The following is a 17596-nucleotide window of genomic DNA, read 5'->3' as shown; positions in this document are numbered from 1 at the left end:
ATGGGCCAAATAGCCTAATTCTGCTCCTTTATCTTATCGCCTTAAAAACTAGGTTTTTTAGCTGCTGTAAATTACTTACTGTAGTTGGCTGATGAGAAAATCAGGTGGGTGTTAGTAGGCATGTGGAGAAAAGAAGCACTCAAAGGTTAACTTGACTCTAGTTAAAATCGAGTTTTGTGGTGAAGTACGTATGAAGGCACAATGAAAACCTTGCTTATAGCAGCATCACAGGTGTAGTCATCTTGTCTGAGTAGCCTCCAACCTGATGGTATGAATTATCAATTTCCCCTCCCCTTCCTTCCTCTATTCCCCACTCTGATCTTTCATTTCTTTTTGCCTGCCTTTCAGTCCCCGCTGGTGCCCCTCCTCCTGTTGTCCACTCTCCTCTCCTATCAGATTCTTTCTTCTTCAGCTCATGATCTTTCCCACCCACCATAGCCTCTATCCCTCCACCCACCTTATTATTCTGGCATCTTCCTTGTCAGTCCTGAAGATGGGCCTCAGCCCAAAACATTGACTGTTTATTCCATAGATGCTGCCTCATTTGCTGAGTCCCTCCAGCATTTTGTGTTCCATAGATACAAACACATACTTAGCAGTTTAAAAAGGGAACATGAAATGGTTGTACTCATAAGAATTAGTGTTTCAAAATGTTCTATGAATATTTGAGAAGCAGGGTAGCCGGGAGAAAGAGTAGGACCTCTTAGGGACCTAGAGAGAAGTCCTTATGTGAAGCCGGGGACAGGTGGTGTTCTGAATGATTACTTTTGTGTTAGTATTTAGCAGGGCAGATGTTGGAGAGCTAGGGAAGGTGTGAATACTTGGAATGTGTAGACATTGACATATATTAAGCTCTGCAGGAAACCTATCAGAGGGTGTTAAACGAATCAAGGATTTTTGATTGCTAGGGTTCTGACGAAAGATTTTTGTGACATCTTTAATCCCAAGTGAGGTACAGGAAAAATGGTTTTGGGTGTGGGAAACTGCTTCACAGATTGAAGTTTTTGAGATTTTGCCATGACAACTGTTGTAGGCTAGGCAATAGACATGGTTCACAAGGTATGACTGTTGGCACCAAGATAGGGTGGGTTTGAATATCCTGATCTCCTGGGTTTTTTTTTTAAATGCACAATAGAATCTAGAGTTTACAGAGAATGGAATTTAAAAAAACACTAGTGTGTCATAGATTTGTGGGTAAAAAGACCTTGCTAATGAGAGAGGTCAAAGGAGACTGACCAGACCGATTTAAGCTGACAGGAAAGTGACAGTAACTCAATCACACTGTAACAGTGGTGTATAGAAGAGCATCTCTAAACACACACGTTGAACTTTGACACAGATGGGATACAGCACAAGACCATAGACATAAAGAAATACACTTTATTTTGGATGAGAATGTCTGTTCTGTAATGGATGAGAGCAAAGAACTTGCTTTGTGCAACATCAATCATGAAGCTTAGCGAGACTGCTGCACTAGACATCAACTTATGCGACAGCTCTAGCCTCAAGCCAAGGCTGGTGTGGAAGTCAGGCAGAACCTAAATCTCCCACCCAAAACTACTGCCTGTGCATATCATAGAAAGAATGAAGACAGCATCTAGTATCTCTACCTTCCAGTATATTTCTGGATAAGCCTCAAGTACTTCAGTAACTTATTCAAACTGTAATCCACCTTAATACTACTCAGTAACAAAATGAATAAAGACAATACAAGCTTCCGGTCAGACACTTATTTGCATTTTATTGAATCAAACCAAAGAAAATGCAATGCATGTTATCCAGCTGAAAAGAAGCAGGAACCCAGGCAAAGAGAGCTATTCCTTACAACGGGGGGACAGGGAATCTCTACGTTTTGATTACACTGTATTGGCAAAACTTTACAATTTGCTATATTTTTGGCTAGGAAGTCCACAACATCAGAAAGAAGTGTTATACAAATGAATGTAACTTAAGACTTCATTATACATTTCAACAACACCAGTAATGATGGGCACCATTAATCGGCACACAGCATACCTACCTAAGAATCCTCCTGACAGTACAGGGCCATCATAAAATTTTAATTTAGCACTAAATACATTTTATCTAATTTGAAAAATGTACAGCTTCTCAGTGTCTATTGTTTGTATTATCTGTGGTACAGCTAACGACAGACCTGCCAGAAAAAAAATCTGTTAATGTTTTCATACAAAATGAACAGGGGGGAAATTTAGGATTTTGAGCGCGACCGGGACCTAGAACGAGACACTGATCTTGACACAGAGCGGGAAGGCGAACATGACTTTGAACGTGACCTGGTTTTGGAGACTGATTTAGACCTGGAACGAGATTTAGATTTGGCCTTTGACCTGGACCTTGACCTAGAACGAGATGCAAGCCTGGACTTAGTCTGTTCGTTAACATCTGATTCCCCATCCACTTCTGCACCGTCACCCGCAGCCTCTGTTTCAACAGTTCTGGTCTTTTCCTCCTTTTCCTTTGATTCTGATCTTGACCTAGATCTAGATTGTTCTTTGTCACCTTTTCTTTTCCCACTCTTACTGGTACTTTTAGTCTTGCAGTCACGTTTGCTACGCCTTCTGCTCTTCTCATTTTTGCTCCGACTTCTGCTCCTGCTTCTGCTCTCACTTCTGCTTCTCTTCCTGCCCTTTCTTTTCTCCTTGCTCTTGCTCTGGCTCCTACTCTTACTCCTCTCTTTGCTTCTGCTCCTACTTTTACCCTTCTCTTTGCTTCTACTTCTGCTACCAGTCTTCTCTCCATCTTTACTCTTACTCCGACTTCTACTCTTCTCTTTGCTAACACTCCTCTCTTTCTCCCCGTTCTCATTTCTGCTCTCAGCTTTCTCTTCTGCGTTGTCGTCTTTAACCTGTTCAACACTCCTGCTCCTACTTTTCTCCTCACTTCCACTCCTACTACTTGCTCTGATTTTCTTCTCTTTACTTCTGCTCCTGCTTTTGGTTTTGTTCTTGCTCACACTTCGACTTTTGCTTCTGCTTGCACTCTTGCTCCGAGAGTGTGTACCAGAGCTGGAAAACAAATTTTAGAAGATTAAACATTTATTCTTGTTCAAAGTCAAAATTACACAGCTGTGATGTGAAAATAAAAAACTCTGAACAGAACTTACTACCCTTGTGGCATGATTTCAAATATAAATTCCAGTTGCCAAAGCGCACTCTAATTCTCACCCACGCTAATACACCGCTGAGAACAGTTAGCAATTTATTTCTGCTTCACAAAATAACAATGTACTCAACCAACACAGACCAACCTGAGCAGCTTCTGGTGAACAGTTGATTCTTCACTTTAGAACAATTGCTTTTCCCCATCTACATTAATTATCTTGATTTGCCGGGGGGCAGGGGGGGAGGAGTCCACAAATCTGGAATTTTTGGATGACTGATAAGGCTCGTGGAATGGGCAGATTCATAACAGATCAAGGGCACGGTAGCAGAGTGGTCAGCATAACGCTTTACGGTACCAATGACCCAGGTTCAATTCCCATTGCTACTTGTGAGGAGCTTATGTGCTCTCCCCATAACCATGTGGGTTTCCTCCAGGTTCTCCAGTTTCCTCCCAAAGCCCAAAGACGTATCGGTCGGTAGGTTAATTTGTCATTGTAAATTGTCCCATGAGTAGGCTGGAATTAAATTGGGAGATTGCTGGGCAGCATGGCTCAAATGGCCTACGATGCACTGTATCACAATTTTTAAAAATGCAAATGAGGTGTTGCATTTTGATAGGAAAGATGTGGAAAGCAATGCACAATAGTAGGAAAAAATTCTAAAAGTCAGAAGCAGAGGGACTAGGTCTGTTCATATCATTGCAAGAGGTACGACAGGTTAAGCAGTCAATAGGACATACACTATTCTGGTCTATGTGAATAAGCACAGAGCATAAAACAGGGATGTTATGATTATTCATACAATATAGTTTGGCAGGAATTCTTCTCATCTTATTAAAATAAGAATGGGAAGTATTAGAGATTATCCAGACAAGATTTCTGAGGAACATGACCAACAGATGATAGACTACAGTATAAGGATCAATTAGAGCAACTGAGACTGTTTTCTTTGGAGAAGGCCGAAGGGAGATTTGATATTAAATGACAAGCCGCCTGGACAAAGTAGGTAGTAATAAGCTGTGTTTTTTTTTTTGAAAGGAGCAAAGGACAAGTAATACAGATGTAAAAATAAAGGGGAACAAAATTGAGATGAAAAATTTTATACAAGATATGGAGTTAGGTTCCACCGTAGCCTTCATGAGGGAATTTGCAAAGTAACAGAAAAAGGGCAAGTTGATGGGACTGGGAGTTTATCTAGAATGCCGAAGGGAATATGAGCTGAACGGGCTCCTTCTGCATTCTGACCATTCAATGACATAGTACAAATAGTAATCAATTATGCATGTTGGTTTGTGCAGCCGAAAAAAAATTACACCTTCACAACCACCCCATGATTTTCTACATTTCTACCAGGTGCCATTTGAAAACAACTGTTCCACAATTACTTGCCAGATTAAGTCTCCCAAGGCCACACTCTACCTGCAGAAAATAGCAAGTCTTCCCTTTCCTACAAACTAATGTTCAAGCCCAGACTTTCAACTTCATTTAAAAAAATAAAAGTCAATTTATATTGTATACATACCGTGATCGGGACCGGCTGCTCTTAGTGCTTCCACTGCGGCTTCGACTCTTATGAGAGTGCGAGCGATTTCTGCTTGGAGAACGAGACCTATATTGTTTTAAAAGGCCACCAAAAAAGAACAGGTACTACTAACATGAACTTCCAAAAAATGAAAATTAAATGGTACTTTAAAAAATTCCCCCACTCTACAGGGACATCTGACAAAAATTGACACCTTACCCGAAAGACGAAACAGAATGGTGCGCTTAAAAGATTTGTAAAGTAGGCTTTGAAGAGATCCTGATATGAGAGTTTCAAGATTGGAACCAAATGAGCAAGTGTTGTAGAATAATGTTCATGAGTTATATTTATACAACCCCTTTAACGTAGTAAAATATTTAAGATATGTTACTAATCATCTGGAAATTAACATTAAGCATGGCTCATAGCTGATATAAAGGAGATGGGGTTTCAGACAAGGGAGAGGATTAGGAAGGGATTTGAAGAAGTACAGGTGGCTGAAGCATGGCTGCTGCTGGTAGGGTGCAAGGACACTTAAAAGTTAAGATTAAAGTAATGCTGAAGCCTTCAGTAACTGTGGGGCTGGTGAAAATCAGGGCTGTAGCATGAATAGATTTTAAAATGGAGGCATCAACACAACCCTTGCACGGGAGTCAGGGCTGAACAGAATGATTTAGGATGAAGGCATCCAAGTTGAGGAAGAGCTCAGGTTTATGAGCGTTTAAGATAGGAGACTGAGCAGGAATGTACTAAAGTAGCTGTAATGTTGTTTCAAGTAGCAAATAGATTTGGGGGATGGCAGTAAACGGTATGGCGTTAGTATAGCAGTTAGCACGATGCTATTAAAGCTTGGTGTGTTCAAAGTTCAATTCCAGCATCATCTGTAAGAAGTCTACACATCCTCCCCGTGGAATGCATGGGGTTCCTCCCACAGTCCAAAAACAAACTAGGTAGATTCACCGGTCATTGTAAATTGTCACATGATTAGTCAGGGTTAAATCAGGAGTTGTTGGGAATTGCGGTGTGGTGTGGCTTGAAGGGCTGGAAGGGACTATTCCGCACAACATCTCTAAATAAATAAAAACAAAATCCCAGTACTGTAAAAGAAACAATCTAAAATTAACTCTGGCCCAGAAGTTGAGCAATAACGTGACAGTAACTGGTACATGCAGGAAGACATGCTTTTAAAGTAAATGGAAATTCAGGAATCTTTCAAGAAGTTACCATTTAAAACAACCAAAGTTTCTATCCTTTCTACAGACTTACTCTTTTTGACACCTCACACACCATCCTGCAATAACTAATTTAAAATACCTTGAGCGGCTTCGGCTTCTGGAGTACGAACGTCGCCGCCGCGATGAAGGCCTATCTTCAACCAATCTGATTTTCCTGCCATTAACTTCTGTACCATCCAGTTTTTCAAGAGCTCTCTTCATGTCTGAGTAAGACTTAAATTCAATCACGCCTTCATTCTTTCTTCCTTTATGTGCATCTGCATATGTTACTTCACCTGCTTGACGCATATAATCCTACAAAAGTATAGTATAAATTTCAAATTTTCTTCCTTTGTCTTTTATTTCCATCTTTGAACAGTGAAATAAGGAAATGTCAAATAAAACTGAACTGTTGACAGATTTAAATCTTTAAACAACTGAACATAATCTAATGATTACAGCTGTAAAATTACTAGTCAGCTATATAGGTAACTCAAAATTATTCTTAACTAGTCCACTAAGCCCATTCACATCATGTCTACTTAGCTAATTATTAAACTTTAGTAATTACTTTTTGGATTAGAAAAAAAAATCTTTGAGAAACTAGATGTAAAGAACTGGTGGGTTAGTCTTGGATTGTTTGGACGAGAAGCTTAATCCAATGCAAACTGCTATGTGAATGCTTGTTACGCCAATTTCAGAATACATGTTTTGACTAAAAATGCCAGGTTACAGCTATTGCTCTAGAGTTCTAGTGCTTGTGTTTTTTTTTAGCTCACTAGAAACAGGGTATTAAAATCGCAGATGGACCAAATTATAATACCCTGACAGATTTACAGATTTATCAGCACTAACACTTTGTATTGCATCAGGCAGAACACGCTCTTGCTGACTGCCTTCCTCCTCCTGCAACAGCTATTACCCAGGTAGAATAGTTGATCGATACACCAAATAATAAAAAAAATCACCAAAACAAATTTATTTTCCATGTTGAATAATTTAAGTGGTTAATTTATTTGCAACCGTCAACAGTCCTGCTGCTAAACTTCAGCCTTACATTCTATTCCAGTGGTTCTTATGCAGACACTTTACCTTTGAAAATGAAATCCACCTGATGTTCCACTGTCTACTTTTATGGCACCATCACCACAAGGATTGCAGTGGTTCAAGAAGGCAGCCAACCATCACCACCTCAAGGCAACTAGGAATGGGCAATAAGTGAGGTCTTGCCAGCGTCACCAACATCCCGAGAACAAATAAAAATATTTTTGGGTACTACAATTTCCATTTTTTGCCAACCTTCAACTTCCTTAGAACTAGTGTAAACTATCATGTTAGTGCCCATATTATTCACGTTTATAAACCTTTCAAACATTACTGAGCTTTTGTATAATAACTTTTAACCTAAGTTCTACCCTCAAGCCCCAGAAACTAGAATCAAAATCTGTATTTAAATGTTAGAACATACCACTACACCAATCATTAATGACATTATAAATAATTTATAGGGGGATTGATTATAGAGATTTACTGCGGAAGTTAATAAATTAATATTCACATTATTTTGCTTTTAAATCTATTTATTGCGTTGTCCTTCCTAAGCATTAATACTTTCTGGACACCAGTGTCACTCTCTTGTATCACACAATGGGCCATTCTTCATGTGAGCTTCACTAGTGAACACAAAATAATCTGCAGATGCTGTAAAAGATCAAAGCAACACTTTCAGTACACTGGATGAACTCAGCAGGTTGGGCGGCATCAGTCAGAAACTACGAGTCGACTCATCATTTCTGACTGATACTGCCCGACCTGCTGAGTTCATCCAGCGTACGGAAAGCTTCATTAGTGAGTTGGGTGACACAGATGAATTTGGCTCAGGCTTCATTTCACATCTGTACATTTTAAGGGGATGTGTGTCCTATGGAGGGCGAGGCTTATTCTAGGTGAAAGCCCCTTCCATCGTGCTGATGAGTCTGCAATGCTCGTTTCCCACTGGATAGCCTACTTGCCACAGCACCCGTTTCCGGTTCCAAGTACTTTGGGGCCACAAAAGGTAGCGTGTGCAGACGGTCCGCCCTCTTTTCTTTCTTGCCATCCAAAGGGCTCTACTTCAGACTAAGGGCCGCGACCAACACTGAAGGACCAGTGAGAAAGAGCACTGCAGACATAGAGGCACCCCCCCGGCGTTTGTTAATACTTAAGTATCGATTTGCAGCATGCTTACTTCTTGGGTTTTATAGATTAGGGAGGTTTAGTAGAGTATCCGTTCATTTAAAGGACAACTGAATGCACAGTGTAGTGGTTTTGGGTAGCATAGACAAACACTTGTTTAGCTAGACAGCTGGTTTAGTGTTTCACTGTTCATTTTCAAATACCTAACATACCCATTTTTAAAACTCTGTCCCGTTTCACTGTATGGATCCTCAGACTTGCTCTCCTGATCACATTATACCGTGGAAGATCAATCTGAATAATTGTTCCCTACCTATCCCAAATATATTTACACTAATTGCAATACCTATTCGTGGTGCTTTTGCTTAATCAGTAACTCAGAAACTGGGAGTCAGATTTGGACTCACACACACTACTGTGTATTCAGCCATTTCAATATTTTACCCTTTCATAACCACATTGACAGATTTAGAATTTTGCGTAGACTTGATGATATAAAAGTTAAGTTCAAATGTCATATTCAAGTGACATGTAAGACAAAAAAATTTAATCACCTATAACTGAATTCTAGCAGAATATTTTTCCTTTGAATGTTTAAAACTTATGCATTACAAGTTTAAATCCGTGTTACACACAGAATTTTTAAAAGCACCCTTCCCCAAAAAGGATTCTTCACAGTACGTAATTAAGAGACAAATCTTTCACCGACACACAAGATACATCACAAACCTTCAAATCTTGCCAGCTGCAACGACTAGATAAATTTTCCACAATTAGCCTATATTCTGTACGAGTTGGAGGTCCATATCTGTCTCTTCCAGATCTTCTATAACCATAACCACCTTTAAAGGTGACAGGTAGACAATAATGACATTTTAGTTAAGACACTTACCTTTTACTTTAATTCACCGTTAAACACAAGTTACAAAGATAAAATTAAAAACACAAGACATCTGAAATATTAATGCCTCATCCCAGCAATTTAAACTGAAGTATCACCCCATTACACTAAAATTAACACTACATTTTATCTTCAAAAATTAGTTCATTAATCAGAAGCTTGGACAATTACAAAATCAATTTTACTTCTAGATATTTAATACTACAGTTTAATAAATCAAAAAATTACAAAAGCATGCATAATAAATTATATGAAAATGATAATGATTTGATAAAATAACCAAACCACTAAACCAATTACCATCTATACTTACGGTGAAATATGGTTTTCAGAATATCTGACATGAAAAAGATTTCAGGCACCTATTTTCAGTTTTATCACATCTGCCTCTAACCCTTGGGGTCCTCACCACCCAGGTCTAATGGCAAGAGTAGCAGTCGTCACATGGCTTCCTTAAGGTCAGCCAAAGGTCAATGGTCTTAGGTCTTAGAGCCACTCATGGAAAGGTAACCCAAGGCCAGCAAATGGAACAGGCAGTCATCTTAGCCTCAAAGGACTCTTTTAATTAAAACATTGAGGTCTTTGTTAAGACTATGGTATCAACAATCACAATGAAAACATTGAATCAATTATAATTTAAATGAATTACTATAATAACAAAATAAAATTTAGCCAAATAAAGAACATTAAGATATATACAACTATTAAATAGAAATTCAAGAGATATTTTTTTAAATGTGAAAATTTTTTAATTACAAATATAAATTGCTGCTAGTTATTCTATGTGATGAATTCATATTCTATATGATTTTACAAGTTTTACATTAAATATGTTCACATTTTGACTAATAAAGTAACATGCTTACTACGTTGAGAGCTGTAACCGCCGTCCCTTCGTGGACCTCTAGCATGTTCAACGATTACTCTTTCCCCACAAAGCTCTTTACCGTTCAGCTCATAAACAGCATCATCTGCATCACGAGGATCATCAAATTCAACAAAGCCATATCTACAAGAGGGAAAAAAATGCAAACATACAATTGAAGCCAAGAAGATTAGCAAGTAAATATAGTAAATCTTAAATTATGTAGTTAAGCAAGCAGAAAAGACAAGCATATGCACACACATCTGCTGTGAATGAAGAAAAGTTAAACAAAGCAGAACATGGCTTGTGTTCCTGAAATTCCAGTTTATTTTACCAGCTGTTAAAACTTTTTACTGAAAGGAGAATCACACCAAATGAAAAGCCAGTTCTGGAGGCAAAGGAAATACAGCATGTATGCTGAATACAAGACAAGATCTTATTGTGAACCTTTACTGTCAGAGACTATGTCATACACAAGGACAGGGTAAGCTTTCGAACATATTAAATGAGAAGCTATCCATAAATGAATAACTAATGACAGAGCTCTGAATGCAAGCAAAGGCAATGTTATCTGTGTTCTGTAGACTGACTACTTCAGCGGGGATACTATTGTTTCCAATACCTGGCTCTTAGCTAATTACAAGCCAGGACCAAATAGCTTGCCATGGAATAAAGCCATTGTCACTCACGTGAGGGTCAGTTGAAATTGCCAGAATGTAATTTACTGTTGGGGTTCATTCCTCATTGCTCCAGTCACACTAAAGAATGTTATACTAAATGTTAAAGCAGCACAGTGAAGAGGTTAGCTTTCAAATGTGCAGAACATATGTGCTATCAACTGAATCCAAGACTAATGAAAATATCGAGGACCTCACAAGTCAAAATCTACCATTGTGTCACAAGAACTCTTGATAAAGTCACTCTAGGGAATATCACAAAGTGTACAAGTTACATTTTAAGAGTATATTGGAAGCTGGAAAGATAGTAACGCAAAGGGAGGCTATTTCAGACCTTAGGGTCTTGGCAGTTGGAAGATATGGCCATCAACAGACCGTGTGTTTGAAACATGGATGCAGGAAAATGGAAGGTTATAGGCTGTGTAGAAAGGAAAGGGTCAGATAAATTGTGGAGTAGGTTTATATAGGTCGCATAATATCATAGTCCAGAGGGCCCATACTGTGCTTCACTGCTCTAAGAAACCAGGTATATTCATGAGAGTAAAACCAAAGTAACAGATACCTCTAAGGCTTTTAAAGCTGCATATTAGACTTGGAAGGACAGCATGCAGAGATTTAAAAAGGATTAAATCTAAGGCAATGCTTAACCAGCAGCCAATGCACGTCACCAAGCATAGAAATAATAAATGTGCGTTAGATCAGAGAAACATGGTTTTGAGATGCCCTCAATTATTTGAAATATACAGTAAGGGAGGCCAGTTAAGAGCGTTAATAGGATAATCAAACTAAGCAATATAACACAAAAAAGTCTTTGCTAGCTCAAAGTGTAAATCGTATAAGCATAGAAATAGATATAAAATTCAAAGCACAGCTCAGGTTCAAAAAAGACACAAAGGTTACAAATTGTCTGGGCAACCTCAAATAATTTATCATGAGAGGGATCTAGTTAGTGGACAGCGTATAGAGTCTGGAAATAAAGTTTCAGTCTTCCCACTAGTTTCCTTACTTACTTTGTCTTCAGGTACTAGATGCCTTGACTTTTACAAGAATAGAATAGCGTTTTACTCACTAAAGATAATTTCCCCTTGATCCCCAAAAGTGCATTTCAATATATTTAAACATATTTACAAAATTAAAGAATGACAGTTTCTGTCATTCATTCTTTCTCTCCCTGTTTACATGGATGTCTGCAAAGCTTAAGAATTTCAGGTTGCATACTGTACGCATTTCCTGACATTAAATTGAGCCATTGATTACACAAACAAAACAAGCACCCACCAAAATTATTAGATAGCATACTGATAAAGCAGTTAAGGTTGCTACCTCCCAGGTTCAATCCCGAACTCTGGTGTTGTGGGTGGACTTTGCATGCTCCCCATCCGAATTGCTTCCCAGATTACTAGGCTAATGGTTAACTACCCCCCAGTGACAGAACAATCAAAGCAGAGGAGCATGATACAGCACACGCGAAAGAGAAGTAGAGATTAAAGGGAAATTGTATAGATTAAATTAGTCCGGGCACAGACATACACAAAATGGGTTAAATGGCCTGTGTTGTGAAAATATTCAATAAGAAAACTGAATATGGCCTCATTTCTGGTCACTTCATTATAGGATAGATGTGGAAGCTTTAGAGACTGCAGAGATTTACCAGGTTGCTGCTGGATTAGAGTATGTCTCATGAGGGTAGCTTGACCAAGCCAGAGCTTTGCTCTTTGGAGTGGAGGGTAAGAGGCGACTCAGTAGAGGCGTAGACTGAGTGGCTACAAATTTTTTTTCATGGGGCATAATTTTAAAGTGATTGGAGGAAGGCAGAAAGATGTCAGAGGGATTTAATATAGGGTAGTAGGTGCGTGGAACGAGTTGTTGGGTGGTGACAGAGGCAGATACATTAGGGGTATTTAAGAGACTCTTAGATAGGCACATGGATAACATAATGTAGGGGGAGGGGTTTAGATTGACCTTGGAGTAGATTAAAAGGTTGACACAACATCATAAGCAGTGGGGCCTGTACTGTGCTGTAATTACCTATGCTTCTATTTAAAACAACACTGGGGAAAAAAAAAGTAATAAATCTGTAATTTCATAGAAGTTTATAGCTACAACTGCTGCACAAAAACTTGGCAGCCATTATTCCAATTAAGTAGCAATTTTTAAAGTCAACATAATCAGAGCTGGAGAGAAGGCTGCCATGTCAGTAATTACATATAATTCAAGAATCGGAAAGGAAACTGTAAAAGTCAGTATCAGGGGAGTTATGACATAGACAGTTCTAAGGATGGAGTGTAAGGTTTTTTTTGAAAAAAAATCAAGTGCCATGTCTTCTTCTGGTTTTGTTCTCAGAGTACACTGTTGTTAATAGATCATTTCCTAAGTTGGGCAAAGCACTAGTGAATGGAATTTATTGCTGCTAAGAGTTTGGTACTGCACATTGCGACGATTAATAAAAAGAGAGAAATACGGAAGACAGGACCCAAGGAGTACTGAGGAACAGAGATCTGCCCCAAACTAGTATTTAGATGCAACACAATACCCGAGAGGGAATGCTGCTGACTAGCACATCCCAGGCTGAAAGGGTGGGTATACAAGCTAAACAATCCAATGAAGCTTGGTGCAGTCAAAGTAAAAGGTTTGTGATGAAGGTCCTACTGCCAAAAAAAACAAGGGAAGAGGTGTCAGCAATGGAGCATGTGAATTTAAGGGCAGGGGGAAAATTGGAAGTGAATTTGATGAAATTGACAAGCTCAGCATGGGTGCATGAAGCAGACAAGGTAGCACAAAAAGTGTCAGGGACCATTATCTGAGGCGGCTTGGAACATGGGCCAATCCACGTAGCCAGTAAAAAGGCAGGTGTTAGCAGAGGTGCCCATGGCCACTCCTTGGGTTTGGAGAATGTGGGAGGAGCCAAAAAAGAAATTGCTGTGTATGAGAATTTAAAAACGTAAACACAAGGAATTCTGCAGATGCTGGAAATTCAAGCAACACACATCAAAGTTGCTGTGTAAGAGGACCAGTTCTGCCAGATGGAGCAGGTTGTTGATGGAGAGGAACTGGTTGGGTCTTTTGGTAAGAATGAATTGGAGACCCTCAAGGCCTTCTTGATGGGGGACAGAAGTATTAAGGACTTGACATCAATGGTGAAAGTGAGGGGAATAGGGCCAGGGAATTGAAAGTTTTTGAAGAGATCAAGAGCATGTGAAGTGTTGCGGATGTAGGTGGGAAGAGGCTGAACCAGGGAAATGCTTTGCACATAGAATGTAGACTTGCCAACACTATGATGTATTGACATGATACAATAATCCTAAAGAAAGCCATGTACTGATTTGTATTTTCTATTTATATTTTTCATGAATAAAGTTTATTTCAAAAGATTGCTGCACAAACCCAAGAACCTTGAAAATGGCAGCATTGGCGAAAAGGCCATTCAGGAATCTAGCCTTTATTAGTCAGGCTGCAGAATAAGAGAAGGATGGTCATGATACAGCTTTATAAACTCTAGCATGATGGAGTACCGTGTGCAGTAAACTTAGACCCTGCTTAATGGTGAGGACGAGTTCCTCGCAGGTGGAGCTTTATGTAAATCAGTGCTATATGAGGTCGTTATAACATTACGTAAATGGAGATGAGTGCCTGATATATTTTTTAAAAAATCAGACCCAAGATAAATGATATCATTTTATTTACACACAATAATTCGTGGTGCTTACATGAAGGAGGGATCAGACTGTAGTCCTCCGCTAACTTTGGCTTCTTCTTCAAGTAGGCCTTTTAAGTTTCCTCTCATGAAGCAGTTCTCGGTAGCAGGAAATCACGTTTTGAACACCTCTTCGCCTATTACTTCGCTCCTAGTCAGGGTCATTATCGATGAACTGGTCCATGAACAATGTTCTGGATGACTGTTTCCGTCTAAAATCCTAGGAGTTTCACATCCATGCTAATGCTTTTCCTAGACACCTTAGTTGCACTACCCTCACTGGAAGTTGCAGGCCGTTTTCCAGACATTAGGGGTGAAAAAAATGGAATAAATTGTCCAGAGAGTAAAAATGTTTACATATGGGGAGGCAGAGCATGAACTAATATATGATTGGCTGTGTGTGAGTGGCTCACAGCATATGTAAAGCACTCTAATTGACCAATCAGATGCTTATAGTAATGGCGCCACTCGAGAAATTTTAGGCATAGTTTAAAATGAAATTTTGTCATTTAAAAAAAAATTTCAATAAAGAATTGAATAACTGTGTTGTCACAAATCAACACTATGCGGGGTCTGAGTATACTGGTTACCACACATAACTGCGCTGGAGAGTAGAGGAGATTTATCTAGAGCTCCTCAGTTATGAGAACAGAAGATAGGTAGACTGAACTACACAAAATTATGAGCACAGATTATGAGGAGGCAGATAATCAGCAACCTTCCCCATAACAGAAGACAAAGGCTTTCGGTAAGAAGTTTAGAAGGGATCAGATAAAGGGCATTTTCACTCGGCAAGATGGTAGCTGCAAATCATAAACACAGAAAAGTCTGCAGACGCTGGAAAATCCAAAGCAACACACACAAAATGCTGGAAGAACTCAGTAGGTCGGGCAGCAGCTACGGAAATGTATAAGCAGTCAAAAGTTCCGATCCAGACCTTTCTTCAGAACTGAGAAGGGGAAAAAGATGCCTAAACAAAAAGGTGGTGTGCAATCTCTCATGCACTGCTTGAGTGGGTAACAGAAGCAGGTACTCTCACATTTGAGTATACTCTTCAACTGCCAAGCTTACAAAGCTATCAAGTTTTGGTGAACAGTGGAGAAGGGTAACTGAGCACTTACTGGTAGTGGCCTGAAGGGCCTGTTTTGCTGCAATATGACCCTATAACTTTTAAAGTTGTGCTTTCTTTGAAACAATATCTTTGGATTGTTTAAACCTACCTGAAGGGAACAGCTAGCACTTCAATTAAACATCTCATCCAAAAGAGCAGCAGTTTGTCAATACTAAGCTGAACTTTGAATTTAAGTAGATCTCAATAAGTCCACAACCCCACCACAGTAAACTCAAATCATAAACAAAATGTTAAAACAAATAAACCACAAGAAATGAGAGACTGGAAAGTAGGAGTGTGAGACAGAAAACTGCAGGTGCTAGAAATCTGGAGCTAGAGAAAATCAGAGGGTCAGGCAGCATCCACACAGAGGAAAAAAATAGGTAACTCTACAAGGGCCTTGACCTGAAATGTGGACTGTCCACTTTCTCCCACAGCTCTATAACCTCGGAGACATTAAGATTGGGGGTGTAGTGGACAGCGAGGAAAACTATCAGAGCTCGCAGTGGGATCCAGACCAGGACAGGTGCAAGGTGCTGCACTTCAGTAGGACCAACCAGTCTTGCATGGTGAATGGTAAGGTGCTGAGGAATGCAGTAGAATAAAGGGATCTGGCAATACATGAATGTAATTGATTAAAAGTGGTGGCACTCGTAGATAGGGTCATGAAGAAAGCTTTTGGCACACTGGCCTTCGTAAAGTACTGAGTACAGGATATGGGATATTATGCTGAAGTTGTGCAAGACGTTGGTGAGGGATAATTTGAAGTACTGTGTGCAGCTTTGGTCACCTTCCTACAGGAAAGATGTCAGTAAGTTTGAAAGAATACAGAGAAAATTAACAAGGATGTTGCTGGGTCTGGAGGACCTGAGTTATAAGGAAAGATTGAAAAGGTTAGGACTTCACTCCCTGGTACATAGAAGACTGAGGGAAAAATACAAAATTATGAGGGGTACAGATAGGGTAAATGCAAGCAGGCTTTCTTCCACTGAGGTTGGGTGGAACTACAACTAGAGGTTGCAGGTTAAGGTGAAAAGTTTAAGGGAAACATGAGGGGGAGTCTTTCTTCAGAGGATCGAGAGTGTGTAGAATGAACTGTCAGCACAAGTGGCGCAGGGAGCTCGATTTCAACGTTTAAGAGTTTTGGATGGGTCCATGGATGGAGGACTATGGTGATGGTGCAGGTCGACGGGGGTAGGCTCAGCACGGACTAGACGGGCTGAATAGTCTGTTTCTGTGCTGTGCTTCTCTAGGTCTGTGGAAGTAGCTCATGGAAATGCGGGGGGAAAAAATGAAAGGAAAGCTCTGCAATCGCACAAGTACTTTTTCCCCGTGCAAACGCAGCGATGCTGGAGAAGGCCAACGGGCCAGCCTGCACGTCGCCGGATATTTCCAGCAACAGTACCTGACTGCAAGCCGCTAACAGCCAGACCGTTTCCTTTCTGCCCGTCGGGTCCGGGACCGCGGGGCCGCGCGTGCGCAGTGGCGCTCGGCGGGCTTGGCGCGCATGACGCACCAAAACCCGCCGAACAAAGAGCCGCCGGGCCCAGGAGCGGAATCCAAACCGCAGCGAGGCCGCCTTCCACGCGTCTCCGGGCGCTCATCACCCGGGGCCGCGTAGCGGGGAGCCGGCCGGCCCTCGGCGGCCGGGAGGACGGGCTGGGCCCGCAGCTCCGAAGGAGGGTCCAAGCCTCGGGAGTGAGGGGCGCCCGCCATTTTCTTTCCCCCGCTGGCGTTGGAGAGACTCACCCGTTCTTTATATCCACCTCCAGGATTTTCCCGTAACCCTTGAAGAAACGCTCCACGTCGCGCTCCCGAGCCTGGTAACTCAGCCTGCCGATGTAAACACGCGGCATTTCTCTCTCTCTCTCTCCCCCCACTCACTAGCACGCACGCTGCCTCGCTTATCACGGATTCAAAGTCACCGTCGCTGCTGCTCCTTTCTGCGCCGTACGCCGTGCGTAACGACGTCCGCCGTGCGTCAGCGGCCGCCGCCGGGCGTAACGACGTCGTCAACGTGCCGCTGGTACTGCGGGACTAAACCAGAGGAGCTGCCGAAGCCCCCCTCCCCCTCCCGGTTAAGGAGTCGGCCCTCGTCCGCCCAAAAACCTAATGCCCTCTGTCTGTCAGAGTCCAGTAATCATTGTTCCAAATGCCCCCAGTTCCCTGCTCTTTCAAAGTTACCGGCAATCACTTGCAAAGCCCACCAACTCCATAAACATCAACGAGTCACTGTGCATGACAACCTGTATAAGTTACTCTGCATTGTGCCTTATAGGATTGCTGTTTATACTTACTGTTTTGGTTGTGTCCTTT

The 17596-nt window shown here is 40.8% G+C and overlaps 1 protein-coding gene across 2 annotated transcripts; it reads right to left on the bottom strand.

Annotated features, from left to right (window-relative positions):
• Positions 1-1699: 1699 nt before the first annotated feature.
• On the bottom strand, positions 1700-17241 carry LOC134339118 (serine/arginine-rich splicing factor 4-like). Of its 2 annotated transcripts, none has more exons than XM_063035447.1 (6): positions 17030-17241; positions 9800-9942; positions 8762-8874; positions 5958-6172; positions 4644-4730; positions 1700-3026 (listed from the first exon to the last, which is right to left on the bottom strand). In XM_063035447.1, exons 1-6 carry the CDS (start codon positions 17134-17136, stop codon positions 2210-2212), a joined length of 1482 nt encoding a protein of 493 aa, XP_062891517.1. In that variant the 5' UTR covers positions 17137-17241; the 3' UTR covers positions 1700-2209. The 2 variants fall into 2 exon arrangements, with proteins under 2 accessions (XP_062891517.1, XP_062891519.1); XM_063035449.1 differs by having other exon boundaries at positions 4644-4712.
• Between the last annotated feature and the right edge of the window lie 355 nt (positions 17242-17596).

Source organism: Mobula hypostoma, chromosome 28, assembly GCF_963921235.1.
Source record: "Mobula hypostoma chromosome 28, sMobHyp1.1, whole genome shotgun sequence".
Classification (NCBI taxonomy): domain Eukaryota; kingdom Metazoa; phylum Chordata; class Chondrichthyes; order Myliobatiformes; family Myliobatidae; genus Mobula; species Mobula hypostoma.
Note: the sequence above shows the minus strand (reverse complement) of the source record. Positions and strands in the feature narration are given on the sequence as shown.